The following is an 18,951-nucleotide window of genomic DNA, read 5'->3' on the forward strand; positions in this document are numbered from 1 at the left end:
AGCTCTTCAATTTTATAAAAAAAATTATTTTAGCCATCCATTTAATTTTTGTTGTCTTTTTTAACTTTTAACTTGTATTGTTTATTAAATCACCCAAAATAAATAAAAATTTAATATATCTTGATGTGACATCTACGTGACAATCTACCTATATATCATGTTAGCAATTAATATTTTAAAAACATATAATTTTTAAGAAAATTTTTTAAATTAAAAAAAAATGGACTAACGTGACATCTCATATATTTTAAGGTAATTGATAAGTAGGTCAAAGAGGCATAAGTTAATTCGTAGGGTTGTTTTATAAATAAAGAATAAAAAATTCGTAATTAATCAATGTCAAGTGATGTTACTATGATGGCCAAGATTCGGTGTGTCCAGTCCAGTAAATTGACACGACAATAGAGTTGACATTTTTTAATTCTGCACAAAATAGCTTATAGGGGCAAGATCCTCTGCTTCAACACTAAAAACATTCTAAACCATTACTGAGATCTGGATTATTTGGGCTAAAAACTCAGTGGTTTTCTTTCTTTATTGGAGGATGTAATTCAAGTTATTTATTGACCTCTCCGTTCGGGCTAGAAAGCAAGCCCACCTATTTTGTATATTGAGCCCACTTTGTTCAAAAGCTTTGAAAGAATTTCACAAAAAAATTATAAGCCAGTGGGCGAAATAAGCATTTCGCTTTTGCTTGCTTGCTTGCTGGGTGGGCGGAAAAAACAAACACTACGCTGATAAGATAACCTTCTCTTTGTACACCCAAACTTCCACCAACCGCCACCATAATAACCTCTACAATTTCTTCAGTTGCACTTCTCAAGCTAGGCCGGTAAAACCCCAGATTTCTCCTCCAATTCTTTCTTTATTTTCTTCTCTGTCAAAAGAAAACTGACCCATCTTTTTTTTTTTAGTTGCATTTCGAGATGGGTCTAGCATTTTAGCATGTTATCCACTTTTAGGGTTTAGGGTTTATTTCTTCAGTTTTTTTTATGTGTGTTTTAAAAAAAAAAGAATTTTATGCAGTTTTCTGTGATGGGTACTCCTTTGCCTCGTGAATGGCTCGGCCTTCAACAATTCCCCGCTGCTACACAAACGAAATTGTTCGAGTTGTTGGGAAAATTGAAGCAAGAGGTTTTTATAAACCCCCTTTTTTTTAATCCCTTTTTCATTTACGTGGACTTAAATAACATGTTCAGTAATGATTATTTGTTATTGTTGTGAAAAAAAAATTTATAGAATGTCAACACTTTGACTATCGTTGTTATGGGCAAAGGCGGTGTAGGGAAGTCTTCCACTATCAATTCTCTCATTGGAGAGCAAGTTGTTCGAGTCACTGCTTTCCAGGTAAGTATTGCTTTTATCTGTTCGTTTGGATTGCTGTGTGGATTCTTGTTTGCTGTTTTAGATTTCACAAGTTTCATCGTCATTGTTTTTTGGTTGTTTTGCAGTCCGAGGGGCTGAGACCCGTGATGGTTTCACGCTCATGGGCTGGGTTTACATTGAATGTAATTGATACGCCCGGACTCGTGGAGGCTGGATATGTCAATCACCAAGCTCTTGAGTTGATCAAAGGGTAAGTACTTGAATTGAGCAGTCAAAGTTTAGCATCTTATTTGTTAGTTGATGGATTTAGCTTATTGAGTAATTCTCGGTATCTGCTAGGGATATTTTCTTGTTAGAACTTAGTTTTACTACATGGCATGGTTATTTTGGTTAAGAACATAATGTTTTAAATATAATGCAGGTTTCTTTTGAATAAGACCATAGATGTTCTACTTTATGTTGACCGCCTAGATGTATATAGAGTGGACAACTTGGATAAGCAGATCATTAGGGCTATCACCAACAGTTTTGGAAAGGAAATTTGGCGGAAAAGTTTGCTTGTACTCACTCATGCACAGCTTTGTCCACCAGATGGACTGAATTATGATGTGTTTTCCTCTAAAAGATCAGAGGGTGTGCTAAAGGCTATTCGTATGGGAGCTCGGATTAGGAAAATGGATCTTGAGGTATGTATTCTCTTTCAAGTTTATTTATGCGGGAGACATGTTGGCTTGCCTGAATAATGGCGTTGAACAGGTTAACATGGACAAGGAAGCTTTTATTTGTTGTCATAAAAAATTGCTTGATGTGCTGACTAAAATTTTTTGTCACTCATAATTTGCTGAAGTAGAGTTAAATGATTCCACGCAGTGGAGGAGAAATTGGTATTTTCTAGTTATGAGAGAGCAGAAGATCTATGGATTTGTTATCTGCTCCTAGGATCTTCCTTTAATCTAAGGATATGCTCATTCGCAAACAACCACAATTTCTCATTGATTTAGATTGTAGAAGCTGTTAAGCTATTTTGGAATCTGACTCTAACAGTTTGTTCTGCTTCTGATTGCTGACACTTCCTGTAGAAACAATTTATTTGCCACTAACAGCTAACCTTCTCCACTTCTCTCTCATGCATCTTTGTAATGCAGGAGAGCTAATTTTTAAGTGGGTTTTTCTTATAATTTGGATTTTGATGCTAAATGTAAACCATCAGTAAGCTACCCTCTGTCAAATATCCCAATAGCATAGGATTCTTTTGTCACTGTTCTGAATAATTTGAGTGAGTTTAAATTAGGGGGGGAAATATTTTGAGGTGCATGTGTACATATATTTATATGCTTCCAAATTCTATTTTAGACGCAGAAAAGGTGGACAGGTTGACAGGAAGAAAAACTTATCTGTCATGTTAACATTGCCTACTGTGCTGATTGTGCATGTTTTTGTTATTTTTGAGTTGTGAAAGTCGTATTATATTATTGGTTCCACAAACAGTGGAAATGATACACGTTAGTTATGGGAGACAGAGTAATTGTGTCTGGTTTCAATATTTGCCTTAAATATATATAATTTATTCCCGTCACAGCAGTTTTGCCTTTAAAATCAATGGTTTCTGGTTGGTGGGCAATAATCAGTTAGGAGATGTTAATTAACCTGGAACTCACATTTTTAGAATGAGGCTCATCAGAGATTTCACTTGATGTTAGTGAATGCTGCATGTGGAAAATCTTGCTTCAGGCAGTAGGGAAAGTCTCAAGGAAACTAAAAAAAAGGAAAAATAAAATAAAATTCAGGCTGTTTATAATCAGACTGAATTGTCCGAGAAGGATTGTTAGCTTGTAAATTTATTTTAATTAATTACTATTTATTTTCTGATGATATGCTTAGAGTACTGTGACTACTTTGTCAGGTATTATTTCCTTGGTTTTGATGCTTGTAGGATTCTGTCATTCCTGTTGTTCTGGTTGAAAACACTGGGAGATGTAATAAAAATGACATAGACGAAAAGGTTTGATCTTTTCTTATCTTTTTCCATCGTCTGCTCTCAATTGGTTACCCTTCATATTCATAAGTGCCTTCAAATATATACACACACACATATATTATTGTTTCAATGCAGATTCTTCCCAATGGAGAAGCTTGGGTTCCAAACTTGGTAAAAGCCATCACAGGTGTTGCAACAAATAAGAGTCGAGCAATTGTAGTTAGCAAGAAGTTGGTTGATGGGTCTGACGCAAACGACAAGGGAAAATTATGGATACCTGTTATTCTTGGGGTTCAGGTAAAGTTTCCAGTGGTCATTGGTTTCTCTTTGGGCTGAACTGGGACAAATAAATATTTCCTAACACATGTTTTTGTGTTCTTTGTTGTTGTTCTAGTGGTTGGTTCTCAAATGGATTCAAGGAGCAATAAAGAAGGATATTGCAACTGGCAGTGGACCTCTATGAATGGGATATCTGGCAAGTCCCAAGTTTCTATTTGAGTCTGGTTAGAGATTCATTATCATATTAGCTTTTGCTTTACTCTCAAGGTTTATTCTTCTTAAACTCAAGTTCATTTTGGTTTGTTGAGTATGCGTATGCTTTGGCAGACATTATCGGTATGGAATGTTGTTGAGTTGTTTGTAGGATTAGAACTTAGTTTCAGCCGATTCTTCTGGTTTTTGTTTTCTTGAACTACCTACCTACCTATATATATATTGATGTTTTCATGCAGAGACTGCAATAGCCCCTTCTTGCTCAAGTTCTCCTTTTTCCTTTTAAATTTTTTGAGGGTTTTTCTTGTCTAATTAACAATTTTTTTAAAAAAATAAAAGAAAATAAAAATACTAAGATTTAATCGTACAGTAAAAAAGCTAAATTACCTATGGAGGAATATTCTTGCCAATAAAACAATTAGCTAAAAACACAAAATCCTTGGTTTTCATGGCCACGTGCAACAGGAAATGTTCCTTTTTTAGGGTGCGTATCTGCAAAAACATGCAAATCATTCATACAAACGAAAACATGCAAATCATTCATACAAACAAAAACCAAGTTGTTAATCCTAACAGATAGTATGACAAGAATATCACACATAACGAAGAAAATAATGGGGATCAACTAGTAAGTATAATATATTTTTAAAAAACAAATCGAACTTGTTCTATCAGTGAACAGGATGAGGTACATTGAAATTGGCAGTAGAAGTCACCTTCTTCTCAATACCATATGCTATAATATTAGTTCATCTTTTTTTTTTTTGTTTTACACTCCCTATGTGTGCGAGGTAGAGTTTCAAGTTTAGTCATTCAATCACCCTTCAAGTGAATTATTATATATATACACATTTTACACTTGGTTTTTAACCAATGTAGGATCTAAGCTTTTCTTTTCCTCAACAAGTATTCACAAGTAACTTATTTTGAACATCAATTTCTCATTCATCACTCAACCATTTTGAGCATATGATATACCGTTCTAAAGGTCTCATGGAGTAAAATATAAAACCATAATTTTATGATTCAACTCTCCACCTTTACCAATTAAGAATATGCCTCAAAGTTCCCATAAATTACAATTTTTCCAACAATTCCCCACATGAATGAAAATTGATAGTTTTATCGAAAAAACATTGACTCGATGTGGTGATAGAACCTACGATCGACAGTTGCATAGGATAGGTAGGTATGCACCCTTGAACCTTCCATTGTGAAAGTATATTTACTTTACTAGCTGACCAGTAGACGTGGTGTCCATGAATTGTTCTAACATTTGTGTAAACAATGATATACCTCATACAACTACCTCCCTAACAAGGTTTTAGTTCTCATGGGTATGTTCATATAGCCGTGAACATCTCCTGGTTCTACAAGAGTTTGAGAGAACTATGCCCCAATAGTCTCCTCGAAGCGACCCCACTTCACTTTCACATAGGTGACTTATGTTGTTTGGCTCATCGAAACACACAATGGTCATTAAAAGCTTTGCTTAACCTATCACATTTTTAGTCACTGTTTACATCATAGGAACGGACTTGGGATAAGAACCCTCATAGTGACCTCATAAGGTCTATGCAATTAGGTTGTCCCTTTGAACCTAGATCTTGGGATCTCCAGTCAACTAGGTAGGGTTTTCCTTCATATAGCGCCTTTAATTTCCATGGGCTTTAGTCTTATTTCTTTTAATGTTTTATCAACCTAATCTCGATTTAAGCCATTAGTTAGCAATTTCATAATGTTATCTTTTGATTTTACAAAATCAATAGAGATAACTCCGTTTGAGATCAGTTGTCTAACGGTATTGTGTCGACGATGCATATGTCTCGACTTACCATTATACGTTACGTTAGCAAGACACCCCCCACACTTTCAAGTGGTTGTAGGATGATTTTCTACCTTTCCGTAACTCATATGGTGTCTTGTCCCTTTTCTTATGGGGCACCTCAGTTAAAAGGTAATTAACTTATAGAAAAACTCTCCCCACATTTCTGTTATAATTTAGAGCTTCCTAGCAATGCATTTATCTTTTCCTTTAGAATCCGATTTTCTGTTCGGCTACTCCATTTGATTAAGGAGAGTATGATAGTGTTATTTCATGAATAATGTTAGGTTGTGTACAGTATTCAAATGATTCAACATATTCACCACCACAATCACTTCTCACCATCTTAATCTTTTTATTAAGTTGGTTTTCAACTTCTTACTTATAGAGAATAAATTTCTCCATAGCTTTGTCTTTGCTTTTAAGCAAATATACATAACAATGAAGGTAATAAAATATTTATTCACTCCTCTCGTTTGAACAAACTTTAGGTAACAAACACCGCTATGTATTAGATCAAGTGGTTTTTAACCTTATTAATTTTGCCTCAACATATGTTTCACATTTATAATTATTGTGAAACGAAGGAATGTTTTCTAAGTTAATTAATATACGTAAAGTATCATAATTAACATGTCCGAGCATGCTATGCCATAAATTAAATGACTTAAGCATATAAACATAAAAAGAAACAACATTTTTATTCATAGTTTTGCTTTTACAGAGATTGCATTTAGTATAATACATATCCCTTTCCCACAAACATTCCCTCTTTAGAAAGAAACATTCTTATTCATAGTTCTTGCGTATGTTAGGCACATAAGTCCATATTGAACACTTCCTTAAAAATTTCTTCCACAACATTGACCTCGTTAGCTCTAACTTTCTTTGGGATCTTATAGTCCGATGACTTGTGCCCTATTTTGTTGCAGTTGAAGCATTTTATTTGAATTTTTTTTCTTTTTGGACATGTCGCATTTTGGTCCCAGTTTAAACTCATTTTGAGGTTGTTTTCCCTTCTTGAAGTCCTTCTTGACTTCTACGACGTTTTCCCTAGCACCATTGTCGTTTGTTGCTTTGTTGAATCTCTTTTTCGTGCCTCTATTGTCTTTTTCAATCCGAAGCCTAACAATTAAATCTTCCACTGACATTTCCTTTCTTTTGTGCTTTAGGTAATTCTTGAAGTTATTCCAAGCAAGAGGCAGCTTCTCAATAATGGCTGCCACTTGAAAGGATTCACTTATCACCATCCCTTCAGCAAGAATTCCATGAATGATCAGTTGAAGCTCCTACACTTGATTCACAACTAATTTATAATCAATCATTACAAAATTTAAAGAATTTAGCAACTAAAAACTTTTTAGCTCCAGCATCTTCGGCTTTGTGTTTATGGTCCAATGATGTCCATAATTCCTTAGCAACACTATACACTTTGTACAGTGCATCTGAAAATCCATTCTGGATGTAGTTTTGGCATAGGAAATCAGAATGTTTCCAAGATTCAACAAAAGTGACAGCGATAATTTCATCTACCTTGCCCTCTTTAACAGTAGAAGGGTCATCTTTCAAAAATTTGGCCAAGTCCAACATGGTCAAATAAAACAACATTTTTTGTTGCCAAGTCTTAAAATTCTGTCCCGAGAATTTTGTAAGTTTCTCGTTGTGGCTTACAGCAGCTGCCACCGGCAACACTGAGTTTTGGATTGAAGATTGCATTTGAACTAAAGTTTCAGATTGCGAATTGATTGAATTGGTGGGAGTTTCCATTTTCTGTTAAGAAACAAAACCAAAATTAGAAAAATTATCAACTTTTGTTAGACGGTACGAATCTAATAAAACCCGAAACAAAAGTTTATACGGTCTAATAAAAAATACAATAAAATAATGCACCAGGTAGGTAACCTTAAAAGAGAGGTAGTGCACTCGGCACACTTAAATACCAAGTCTTTGAAAGAACCAATCCTAGACATGCATTCTCATATTATCTTTTTAATTCACCGTCGATAAATTTCATTTTTCTTTGATGTCACAATTTTGAAGCTATAATTTAAGCTTTCACAATTTAAAGCCACAATTAAGGCCACCATAAATAGAAAAATTTCCCTTTGATTTGTTAAACGACAGAATTGAAATTCTGAAACAAAATCAAAATCAAGTCTGTTGAACGGTAAGATTAAATCCTGAAACAAAATTATTTAATTAAATCAAAATAAAATCTGTTAGACGACGAAAATAAATCCCGAAATAGAATTATTTGATTAAGTCTTCGTTTGGAAACAAATCAAGATCAAATAAAATCTGTTAAGTGACAGAAATAAATCCCAAAACAGATTTTATTTAATTTTAATTTCTCATTTGGCAACAAAAAAATGGAATAAAATTCGTTGAACGGGGGGAATAAATCCCGAAACAGATTTTATTTTAATTTTAATACTTGTTTGGAAATAAAATCAAAGATGAAATAAAATTTGTTAAACGACGGGAATAAATCTCGGAACAGATTTTATTCAATTTAAAATTTTGTTTTCAAATAAAGCAAAATTTTTTTTCTTTCTTTCGCATTGGTGTCTCGTTCGTCTTGGATTAGAGAATTGCAAAATAATATAAAATCTGTCTTAAGATTACTAGACAAAATACGTTAGCGAACAAAAAAATATAAATATAAATATAAATATAAATATAAATATAAATATAAATATAAATATAAATAAATAAATATTTATATATATAAAATAAAATAAGTTGAATATTTATATTTAGATTATTGGATATGTAAAACCAATAAATAACATAACAAAAACCAGAAATCAAAAATAAGAAACGAGTTTTACTAGATGTTGAGGCTTGTATTACACAGTTTTCTTAAGACAAATTCGGCCACTCCTACGGTACTTGAAGAAGCGTTGGTTGAATGTCTTCCAGGATACAAAAACACGATGATCGAAGCAGTAACACCTTTGTAGTGATCAATGAACAAACGATGCATTTTTCTATCACCGAAACATTGGAAAATATGGAGAGGAAAAGAGAAGAATTTTGGAGAGAAAATAATCTCGGTGTGAGAGAGTGAGATTGAGCAAAAAATTCTGAAGAAGTCTTAGCCTTTTATAGGCATTCAAAGTGGAGGAATTTTGAAAATATCCATGTATAAGAAGACAAAATATGCATTTAAAGGGACAATTAAATCAATTTGATTAAAATCAAATAAAATCAGGATATATGTCCTTTTAAATCATATTTTATATATATCTGCTGAAAAAAATAATTTTTGTGTTGGGCTAAAATATTTACAGGCCCATTTTGGGCCCAACCAGTTTAGACATTTTGCATCGCTCACGTAGAGTGGGTGCACCCCAACCCCCAATGAGTTTGGATCTGCACCCCCTTGCACTTGGCAGAGTTTCAAGCTTAGTCATTCAATCACCCTTCAAATGGGTTATCATATATATACACATCTCACACTTGGTGTTAAATGTGATATTTAAACTTTTCTTTCCCTCAACAAATATTCACCAGTAGTTTATTTTGAACACCAATTTCTCATTCATCACTCAACCATTTTGAGCATATAATATACCAACTTAAATGTATCATGGAGTAGAATATGAAACTATAATTTTATGATTCAACTCTCTACCTATACCAATTGAGAATATGCCTGAAAGTTCCCATAAATTATAATTTTTCCAACATAATGTTATATCGATGAGGTCCATTGAAATTGGCAGTAGAAGTCACCTTCTTCTCAATACTATATGCTACAATATTATTTCATCTTTTTTTTTTGTTCTTTTTTTTGTAAATGTAACATTTTTGTTTCTCTTTTTAGCTTAATGATAATAAATGTGAAAAGAAATTTAGACTATTAAGATGGCATCAAAGGAGAAAATAGCGGAGAGATGATTTAATGGGGATCTAATATTGTATGAATTAAGATGATAAATTTGAATTCCTTAAACAATGTTGGTGCCCTCAGGTGGTGTTGTTGGATGAAACTGGAATCCTGGTGGATAATGACTTTGACTTCTGGAAATATTTATAGTCACAGGACCTCATTCTCGTGACCTTTGGCTACCGATCTAATGTACTTCACCATGGAAATGATCTATAGAGTAAAGTTAGGTCGTCGGATATATTTCCCGGCTAAACCTACTCACATATAACTTGTACTTCACGCATGATGCAACCAATAAACACAAATTCAAAACTCAAAATTTGGAAAAAGCTGCTAACTGCTGTCAAAAGAGTTGTTAATTAATTCGCTTCAGCACTAAATGCAACTTATATGGTAGGATCAAAATTTACTACTGCATTCATTGCATGCCCTACCATTTCAGAACGAGGCCAATGATGGAAGATGAGGTTGAGCTATTTTTATTTATTTATTTAAAGAAAATAATACTTGGTCAAGCTTAATGTTAACCTAATGGATAAAAATCGCTGTATTTATATTAATTGCTTTGAAAATTGACAGAAAAATACAGTAAACTTTTATGGGGATCAGCCAAAACAACCTCTAGGAATATCCCCGTTTCATATTATGACAAAAGAAAAAAAAATCAAATTTAGTAATGGTATGCTTTCGTTTGTTTCCTCCTTAAAGCTTGATAGGAAATTCTAAACCCTATAAGGAGAACCTCCTTAAGAACTGCTAGCTCCCCCCCAGAAAAAAGTGCAGGAAAAAAGAAACCCAATAATGGCACAAGCTTCTTCGGTTGTTTACAACAACAAGAGGAAACTTTGGGTGCCGCTTCCTTTACACGGTTTTGTTGTTGCAGTGGCAGTGCTTTTGCTTTGTTTTGCACCCATTAACATTTCGGCCGCCGCGAGACAACAATCTCCGCCGCTGCAGCTATCGTAGAAGCTGAGGTTCGGTCGGACCGGGGAGTTTAAGATACAACAAGTGGCGGACATGCACTATGCTGATGGTAAAACAACGCCGTGTTTGAATGTGTTGCCTAGTCAGGTTCATGGTTGCTCTGATCTCAACACTAGTGCGTTTATCCAGCGCATGATCCAAGCTGAGAAACCAAATTTAATCGTTTTCACAGGTAATCCAATACAAACCTTTTACGTTCACTCGTCGTAGGAAAAAAAATATTTATGTGATGGAACTATGAAAAATTTAATCTTTCATCTGCTTGAGAGGTACAGTGTTGATTTTATCCATCTAGTAACCTTATTGGCCAAAACCCTGAGCTCTATTAATAGGGTGATCTTTTATTTTGTTAGGGGATAACATCTTTGGATTCGAAGGCAAAGATTCAGCCAAATCATTAAATGCAGCATTTGCCCCTGCAATTGCTGCAGGGATTCCATGGGCTGCTGTATTGGGGAACCATGACCAGCAAGGCACCTTATCTAGGGAAGGGGTTATGAAACACATAGTGGGGTTGAAGCATACACTGTCTCAATTCAATCCACCTAAAGCACATATCATAGATGGTTTTGGCAACTATAACCTGGAGGTGGGTGGGGTTGAAGGCTCTGGTTTTGCAAACAAATCAGTCCTCAACCTCTACTTCCTTGACAGTGGCGATTACTCCACGGTTCCTTCTATCCCTGGCTATGGCTGGATTAAACCCTCTCAACAGCTATGGTTTCAACGCACCTCTGCAAAACTTCAGGTAAGAACCTCACCTGAACTGTCAATGGATGCCATCTTCGCACCTAATAATAAACCATTTTTGTTTGTATCTCAGAGCGCCTACATGAGGCCACCAATGGCTAAAAAATCATTTGCGCCAGGGCTTGTGTATTTTCACATCCCACTGCCTGAATTTGCTAGTTTCGATGCATCTAACTTCACCGGGGTGAGACAAGAAGGGATAAGTTCGGCTTCTATAAACTCAGGCTTCCTCACAACAATGGTAGAAGCAGGCGATGTGAAGGCTGTTTTTACAGGCCACGATCACCTCAACGACTTTTGTGGTCAAATGACTGGAATACAATTGTGTTACGCTGGTGGTTTTGGGTATCAAGCATATGGGAAAGCTGGGTGGTCAAGGAGAGCCAGGGTGGTGGTGGCATCCTTAGAGAAGACAGATGAAGGAGGTTGGGGGGCAGTGAAGTTGATTAATACATGGAAGCGCCTTGATGATGAGCATCTCACTGCCATTGACAGCCAGGTCCTCTGGAGCAAGCACTTAACTCCTAAACTTTGATTTTGCCATCTACATGGGGGGGGGGGGGGTTGAAATCTTTTATTATTACTGCATGTAAACATTTGTAAAGATGTGCAACAGTTGTTGAAGTTCTATGTACGATACATGACATTTTACCTCCTAAACTATAACTACTTTTTCACATGGGTACTTGAATGTTTTATTTTTTTCAATTATTTTCTTTTGCTACATTGTTACTTTCGTTTGTCAATTATAGTCAATGCTGACGTGACCCAATCCTCAAGCAACGTGTGGCAAATGCCACATAAGAAATTGCACCATCATTATATATATAAAATAAATCCAAAAATAAAAAAAATTGACATAAAAATTTAATTTATGAAAAAAGAAATTCTGTTTCTATTTTTTCGCTAATTTATTAAAAATGGAGGAGAATGGGGATCTGACAAAGACATGGGCTTCAATCTCTTCGATTAAAATGCGGATTGCATTGGGTTTCTGCAGAATACTTCTTTTCTTTGAGGTTGCAGAATGTTATTTTGGAATTCATAGATACATTTGTTTTCCTAAAACCTGATGTTGTAATCTATCAAAATTTTCTTTGTAAAATCTGCAAAAATTTTAAGGCGTAGTTCAGACATTTTCTTTGTAAGACATTAACCCAAATCAGCAAAATAAATATTTTCTTTGTTACACACACCCATTCCACACCGATGCTCAGCCCCATGGGCTCACCACCACACTCCCATTCCTCCATCGACAGTCCAAGAAGGCAAGAAGAGAAAACCCCCCAAAATAAAGCCAGAAAGCCTCCTTATATGGTTCTACACACTCTCTCTAACGTGCTTTTAAAAGTTAAGCCCTTTCAAATTTTCTTGAATAGATCCTTCCTCCTGACATGAATGAAAGAGTAAGGGGAAGAGGGAAAGAAAGTAAAATGAAAGAATTGAACAAAAATGAAAGGGGTATATAAATTAGGGAAAAAAGAAATAGTAAAAGTGAAATTATTTCTATATTTACCATATTATAAATTTTTCTTTTTTTTAAATTTTATATATTTTATATATTTTCTAATTTTTAATTTTAATTTTATATTTTTAGAATTATTTTATATAAACTAGAAATTACATCATACAACACAAGTGTGTTTAAAATAATATAAAATAAATTCATTAAATATAGACTCAATCCTAGAGCGTTAAAAGTTAATTTTTAAAGTTTACTTAAAAATTATTATTGGTGTAATGATAAAAGTTTGTTTATAAGTTCATTTATCGTGGATTCAATCTCCATGCATGATAATTTTAGTTCTTTTATGTAAAAATTATATAAAATATAAAACGACAAAAGATTGTCAAAATAATAATAGTAGCCTTTTAATAAAAGGGTATATTAGTTATTTTTAATCGAGTTAATACCGTTAACTGTAACATCAATTCAATCAGAGGTTCTATTAATAATATAGATAATGATGTGTAATTTCTTATGTGACTATTTTTTGCCATATGTTGATCTATAGTTGACTAATTGTTAACTTACGGAAGTACCAATGTGGAAAAAAATAGTTCAAGTATCAATATAGGAAAGTGGGTATAGTTTAAGGGTAATTTTATATTAGGCCTAAAATTTTAACAAAATTGTAAAAAAGGATAAAATTATTATTGAGGTCCTCAGACAAAGAGTTAGATTGCATTTTGCCCTTTCTACTAAAAAAAGGGTAATTTAATTATACGTTAAATCAAAGAGTAAATTAGTCTTTTCGGTTAAAAATTTATCTATTTGTATTGTTCAAAATTGGCCTAGCATGCCATGTGTATCTCATGTTGATGTACATAAATAAAATTTTAAGTATAGAACAAATTGATGGAATTTTTAACAGGACCAATTTGCTCTTCGATCTAGCGTACAAGGACTAATTTGCCATTTTTTAAGTAGAGGGAGTAAAATGTAATCCGGCTCTCAATATAAGAGCTTCCATGGTGCTTTTACCCCAGAAAATGCATATAATTTCTAAAATAAAATCAAGGAAATTATTTTAATAAGTTATTATTTAATAGAACACGTTTATTTTGTATAAATTGTTGATAAACTGTGTAAATATATATTATTTATTTTAATAAAAATTAACGAGGCTCTAATATTGTTGACAAAGGTTAAGGCAGGTCCATAACTATTTAGATTCAAATCTTTTCATGTGTTATGGTTATCATCAGATGTGAGTTTTAATGTGATGTGTCAGTTTTAGCTTGAATAGTTCAAATATTAATTTATTTGTGTTTTTGTATTGGTTTGATGTTACTTTTCAACTTAAAAATTGATTGACCCACAAATTGGTATGAATTGATTGAATTGGGCTAAAAAATAAGCTAAGTGACTATTGAACTAATTTTTATATTTTTTATTTTTAAATAATTTATTTGCTTTGAATCGATTGAACCGGTCGTTTTGAGAACCAATTAGTTAGATAAGTTTGAAATCAGTTCAACTGAATTTTAGCTCTATTCGACCAGTTTGTACCGTTTCATGAGTCAACCCATTTTTTACCTCTAATCAGATCAATACTACAATCAGTTCTTGGCTTGACTGGTTGGTCTAGTTCAGTTTAGATAAAATTGAAATTTGTATTTCTTTTATATTTTTAAAAACATTTTATTTTTTATTTTTAAAATTTAAAGATGTTTTATTTTTTTCTATATTTTTATTTAAAAAATATTTTTAATTTTATGTTTTTAAAATAATATTTTTAAAAAAATTATGTAATGACTAAATTGACAAAAATAATAATTGTTGAGGGTTAAAATATTATTTTACCTGTGATATTGTTAACTTTAACAGTGAAATTAAATGGAAGAATAAAAATTTTTAAATAAAAACAAGTATAAGAACTCAATGTCTTAAAATTAAGGTATAGGGACTAGAATTTTAAATTTATATAGAGATACATATTTAAACCTAAAATAAAAATACTAAGATTTAATGGTGCAGTAAAAAAACTGAATTACCTATGGAGCAATATTCCTGCCAATAAAACAATGAGCTAAAAACACAAAATGCTTCGTTTTCATGGGGCTCGTGCAACGGGGGTGCATGTCTGCAAATCATTCACGCAAACAAAAGCAAAGAAGTTGATCCTAACAGATAATCTGATCACACATAACAAGAAATATAATGGGGATCGACTAGTAAATTTAATACATATTTTTTTAGAAAAATCAAACTCGAGTGAACACCTAATACTCGATGATGTGCATTGAAGTTGGCAGTAGAAGTCACCTTCTCCTCAATACTGGAACTAGTTTCCTTGGTTTTTATACTACAATATGACTTCAACTTTTTTCTTTTTCTGTAAATGTCACATTTTCATTTTCCCTCACTGTCGGGTAAGGATGGTAAATGTGAAAAGAGCAGAAATATTTATACTCAGGGGACCACATTCTCCTGACCTAAGGTCGTCGGGTATATTTCTATGTATGTTCCAATATGAAAACTGCTTTTGAAAACTGACAGTCAACTGTTATTGGGTAGCAGCCAAGACAAATCCTCGTTTCACGCTATGAAAATCATATTTAATAATACTATGCTTTCCTTTGTTTCAATAAGTTTGATAGGAAACTCTAAACCCCCCCAAAAGAACCCCAACAATGGCACAAGCTTCTTCGGTTGTTTACAACAACAAGAGGAAACTTTGGGTGCCGCTTCCTTTACACGGTTTTTTTGTTGCAGTGGCAGTGCTTTTGTTTGTTTTGCACCCATTAACGTTTCGGCCGCCGCGAGACAACAATCTCCGCCGCTTCAGCTATTGCAGAAGCTGAGGTTCGGTCGGACCGGGGAGTTTAAGATACTACAAGTGGCGGACATGCACTATGCTGATGGTAAAACAACGCCGTGTTTGAATGTGTTGCCTAGTCAGGTTCATGGTTGCTCTGATCTCAACACTAGTGCGTTTATCCAGCGCATGATCCAAGCTGAGAAACCAAATTTAATCGTTTTCACAGGTAATCCAATACAAACCTTTTACGGTCACTCGTCGTAGGAAAAAAAATCATTATGTGATGAAACTATGAAAAATTTAATCTTTCATCTGCTTGAGTGGTACGGTGTTGATTTTATCTATCTGGTAACCTTATTGGCCAAAACCCTGAGCTCTATTAATAGGGTGATCTTTTATTTTGTTAGGGGATAACATCTTTGGATTCGAAGGCAAAGATTCAGCCAAATCATTAAATGCAGCATTTGCCCCTGCAATTGCTGCAGGGATTCCATGGGCTGCTGTATTGGGGAACCATGACCAGCAAGGCACCTTATCTAGGGAAGGGGTTATGAAACACATAGTGGGGTTGAAGCATACGCTGTCTCAATTCAATCCATCTGAAGCACATATCATAGATGGTTTGGCAACTATAACCTGGAGGTGGGTGGGGTTGAAGGCTCTGGTTTTGCAAACAAATCAGTCCTCAACCTCTACTTCCTTGACAGTGGCGATTACTCCACGGTTCCTTCTATCCCTGGCTATGGCTGGATTAAACCCTCTCAACAGCTATGGTTTCAACGCACCTCTGCAAAACTTCAGGTAAGAACCTCACCTGAACTGTCAATGGATGCCATCTTCGCACCTAATAATAAACCATTTTTGTTTGTATCTCAGAGCGCCTACATGAGGCCACCAATGGCTAAAAAATCATTTGCGCCAGGGCTTGTGTATTTTCACATCCCACTGCCTGAATTTGCTAGTTTCGATGCATCTAACTTCACTGGGGTGAGACAAGAAGGGATTAGTTCGGCTTCTATAAACTCAGGCTTCTTCACAACAATGGTAGAAGCAGGCGATGTGAAGGCTGTTTTTACAGGCCACGATCACCTCAACGACTTTTGTGGTCAAATGACTGGAATACAATTGTGTTACGCTGGTGGTTTTGGGTGTCACGCATATGGGAAAGTTGGGTGGTCAAGGAGAGCCAGAGTGGTGGTGGCATCCTTAGAGAAGACAGATGAAGGAGGTTGGGGGGCAGTGAAATCGATTAAGACATGGAAGCGCCTTGATGATGGGCATCTCACAGCCATTGATGAGCAGGTCCTGTGGAGTAAGAACTTAATTCCTAAAGTTTGATTTTGCCATCTACTTGGAGGTGGAGGGTTTTAAATCTTTTAGTAGTACTGCATGTAAACATCTCTAAAGATGTGCAAGAGTTGTTGAAGTTCTATTGTCTATGCATGGTGCACAACATTTTACTGATATATTTAATTAAAAATATACCAAAATAAAATTTTAAACTAAACGTGCAATATATATTCTAAAATAAGATCAAGGAAATAAATTTAATAAGTTATTATTTAATAAACATGTTTATTTTGTATGGATTGTTGATAAACTATAAAAGTATATATAATTTTCAAAATTTTAATCATTCTAGTCATCCAATAAAATTCTATAAATATAAAGGACTAATTCATGAGATGTCCCTAGACTATTGCTTAAATTCTAAATTGGTCTTATGCTTAAAACAATTCATTACGTTAGTTTAGGTGTTTAAATGCTAGCTTAAGGTTGCGTTTGGGATTGCTTCTTAAATCTTAAGAGCACTGCAGAGGTAATCCTAAATAAGTTGTGTTTGGGATGCAGAAGCACTTTAAAGAAATGCCAAATGGAAAAGCTGGTGATAAGCTCAATGGCTTTTGGGTTTTAGGGTTTGAGATGTGAAAATTTCATTTAACTAAATTTCTTATTATGTACCCAACTACAAAGTGTGGTTAAGAAATATAACTTGAATACATTATTTTTATAATATTTAAATTACATAAATGTATGGATTTAATAATAATTGTTCCAATATTACTAATATCTAATATGATTTATATACTTAAATTAGATTAAATAAATATAATTTAAATTAACTAATTTAATAGTGGTTGTTATTATCGAATTAACAGCACTTGTTATTACATGAATTTTTACTTTTCAATATCATGTTTAGTATGAAAAATTTAACTTTCAACCACAATTTTTAACTGTAATGCCAAACACTAAAAATTAATAAATTACACTTTTTCGTAGCATTTTCTTATAATACTTTTTCAAATGCAGTTTTCAAAAGACTTTTGCACTACAATAACAAAGCCAAATAGATCCTAAATTTAACATTAAACATAATTAAAACACGTGAATTAAATTATATATATATATATATATATATATATATATATATATATACTTTTCACATGATAACTTAGACTTGACTTTTAAAAAAAATCTCTACTAAATTTAAATGATAGTCTATTCTTTTTATTTTGTTAGATACAAGTTGTGAATGCAATAAATATGTTTTTAAGATTTGATATTCATGTTCAAATATACTCCACATTAAAGACTACTGAGAATTTAATTCTTATATGGGACAAAATAAAATAATTGAAAAGTCCTTTAAGCCAAACATCAAAGTATCTCTAAGAGTAAAAATGACGAGTGTTACACTTCCTATGGTGGAGCCCATGGTGGGTGCCAATAGTCCGGGATCTAACAGTGGTGTTGGTAAGGCTACGAAAAAAGTACGCACCATGCCGGATCTATAGTTAGGGTCAGTTCTTCATTGTTTTTGAAAATCTTTTGAAAAGTACAGTTGGAAAAGTCTTTTAAACCTTTTGAAAAGTTTGGTTTAAAATTTGAGTGTTTAGTATTCTTTGTCAAAAGTCTTTTAAGAAATAAAATGTCCATTTTAGACATGTTATTATCAAGTAACAAATATGTATTTAAATAATATTTAAATTAGTTAGTATTATTATATTTTAGTAATAATATAAAAAATTTATTATAACTTGTTGTTAATGTTTTAATATATAAAATATAAATTGTAAATATTTTAAGCAATAAATGTTAAATATTTATAAAATTTAATTAGAATATATAAGCTATATTTTAAATATTTAAATATAACCATTAAATATTTATAATTAGTATTTTAAAAAATATTTTTATTTTTAATTAATGATTTTAACACAATTGTAATTAAGCACCAAGGAAAATAAGGAAAAATATTATGTTATTGGAGGGGTAAAAAAGTAATTAAGCACCAAAAGTGCTTTTGGGAGAAGAAAAGCTAAAATTTTTAGCTTCTCATTTTTAGCTCCTTTTCAGAAGTGTGTTTGAAAAGTACTTCTGAAAAGCTAAAAATTTCGGTCAAAAACAGCTTGTTCTTCACAGTTTTTTTTTA

The 18,951-nt window shown here is 33.2% G+C and overlaps 1 protein-coding gene, 1 non-coding gene and 1 pseudogene across 3 annotated transcripts; all 3 read left to right on the forward strand.

Moving 5' to 3' along the window:
- The first annotated feature begins 663 nt into the window (after nucleotides 1-663).
- On the forward strand, nucleotides 664-4,034 carry LOC105793331 (translocase of chloroplast 33, chloroplastic). 2 transcript variants are annotated; one of them, XM_052635139.1, is made up of 8 exons: nucleotides 664-832; nucleotides 1,027-1,134; nucleotides 1,240-1,347; nucleotides 1,452-1,576; nucleotides 1,748-2,012; nucleotides 3,260-3,328; nucleotides 3,440-3,601; nucleotides 3,699-4,034. In XM_052635139.1, exons 2-8 carry the CDS (start codon nucleotides 1,036-1,038, stop codon nucleotides 3,765-3,767), a joined length of 897 nt encoding a protein of 298 aa, XP_052491099.1. In that variant the 5' UTR covers nucleotides 664-832; nucleotides 1,027-1,035; the 3' UTR covers nucleotides 3,768-4,034. The 2 variants fall into 2 exon arrangements, with proteins under 2 accessions (XP_052491099.1, XP_052491098.1); XM_052635138.1 differs by having other exon boundaries at nucleotides 685-832; nucleotides 1,015-1,134.
- A 6,037-nt stretch (nucleotides 4,035-10,071) lies between these two features.
- Nucleotides 10,072-11,929, forward strand: LOC105791505 (probable inactive purple acid phosphatase 29). The gene is made up of 3 exons (XR_008198523.1): nucleotides 10,072-10,672; nucleotides 10,854-11,248; nucleotides 11,324-11,929. It is a non-coding gene; the product is annotated as a probable inactive purple acid phosphatase 29 (transcript).
- A 3,317-nt stretch (nucleotides 11,930-15,246) lies between these two features.
- LOC105791504 (probable inactive purple acid phosphatase 29) lies at nucleotides 15,247-17,021 on the forward strand (annotated as a pseudogene).
- Nucleotides 17,022-18,951: the final 1,930 nt, after the last annotated feature.

Source organism: Gossypium raimondii, chromosome 8, assembly GCF_025698545.1.
Source record: "Gossypium raimondii isolate GPD5lz chromosome 8, ASM2569854v1, whole genome shotgun sequence".
NCBI lineage: Eukaryota > Viridiplantae > Streptophyta > Magnoliopsida > Malvales > Malvaceae > Gossypium > Gossypium raimondii.

Bases quoted from the DNA above. Each gene is read 5' to 3' on its own strand.
- LOC105793331 (XM_052635138.1), top strand. From the start codon at position 1,021: ATGCAGTTTTCTGTGATGGGTACTCCTTTGCCTCGTGAATGGCTCGGC. The intron at 1,577-1,747 runs GTAAGTACTTGA...AATATAATGCAG, and splicing joins GCTCTTGAGTTGATCAAAGG to GTTTCTTTTGAATAAGACCA. The intron at 3,602-3,698 runs GTAAAGTTTCCA...TTGTTGTTCTAG, and splicing joins CTGTTATTCTTGGGGTTCAG to TGGTTGGTTCTCAAATGGAT.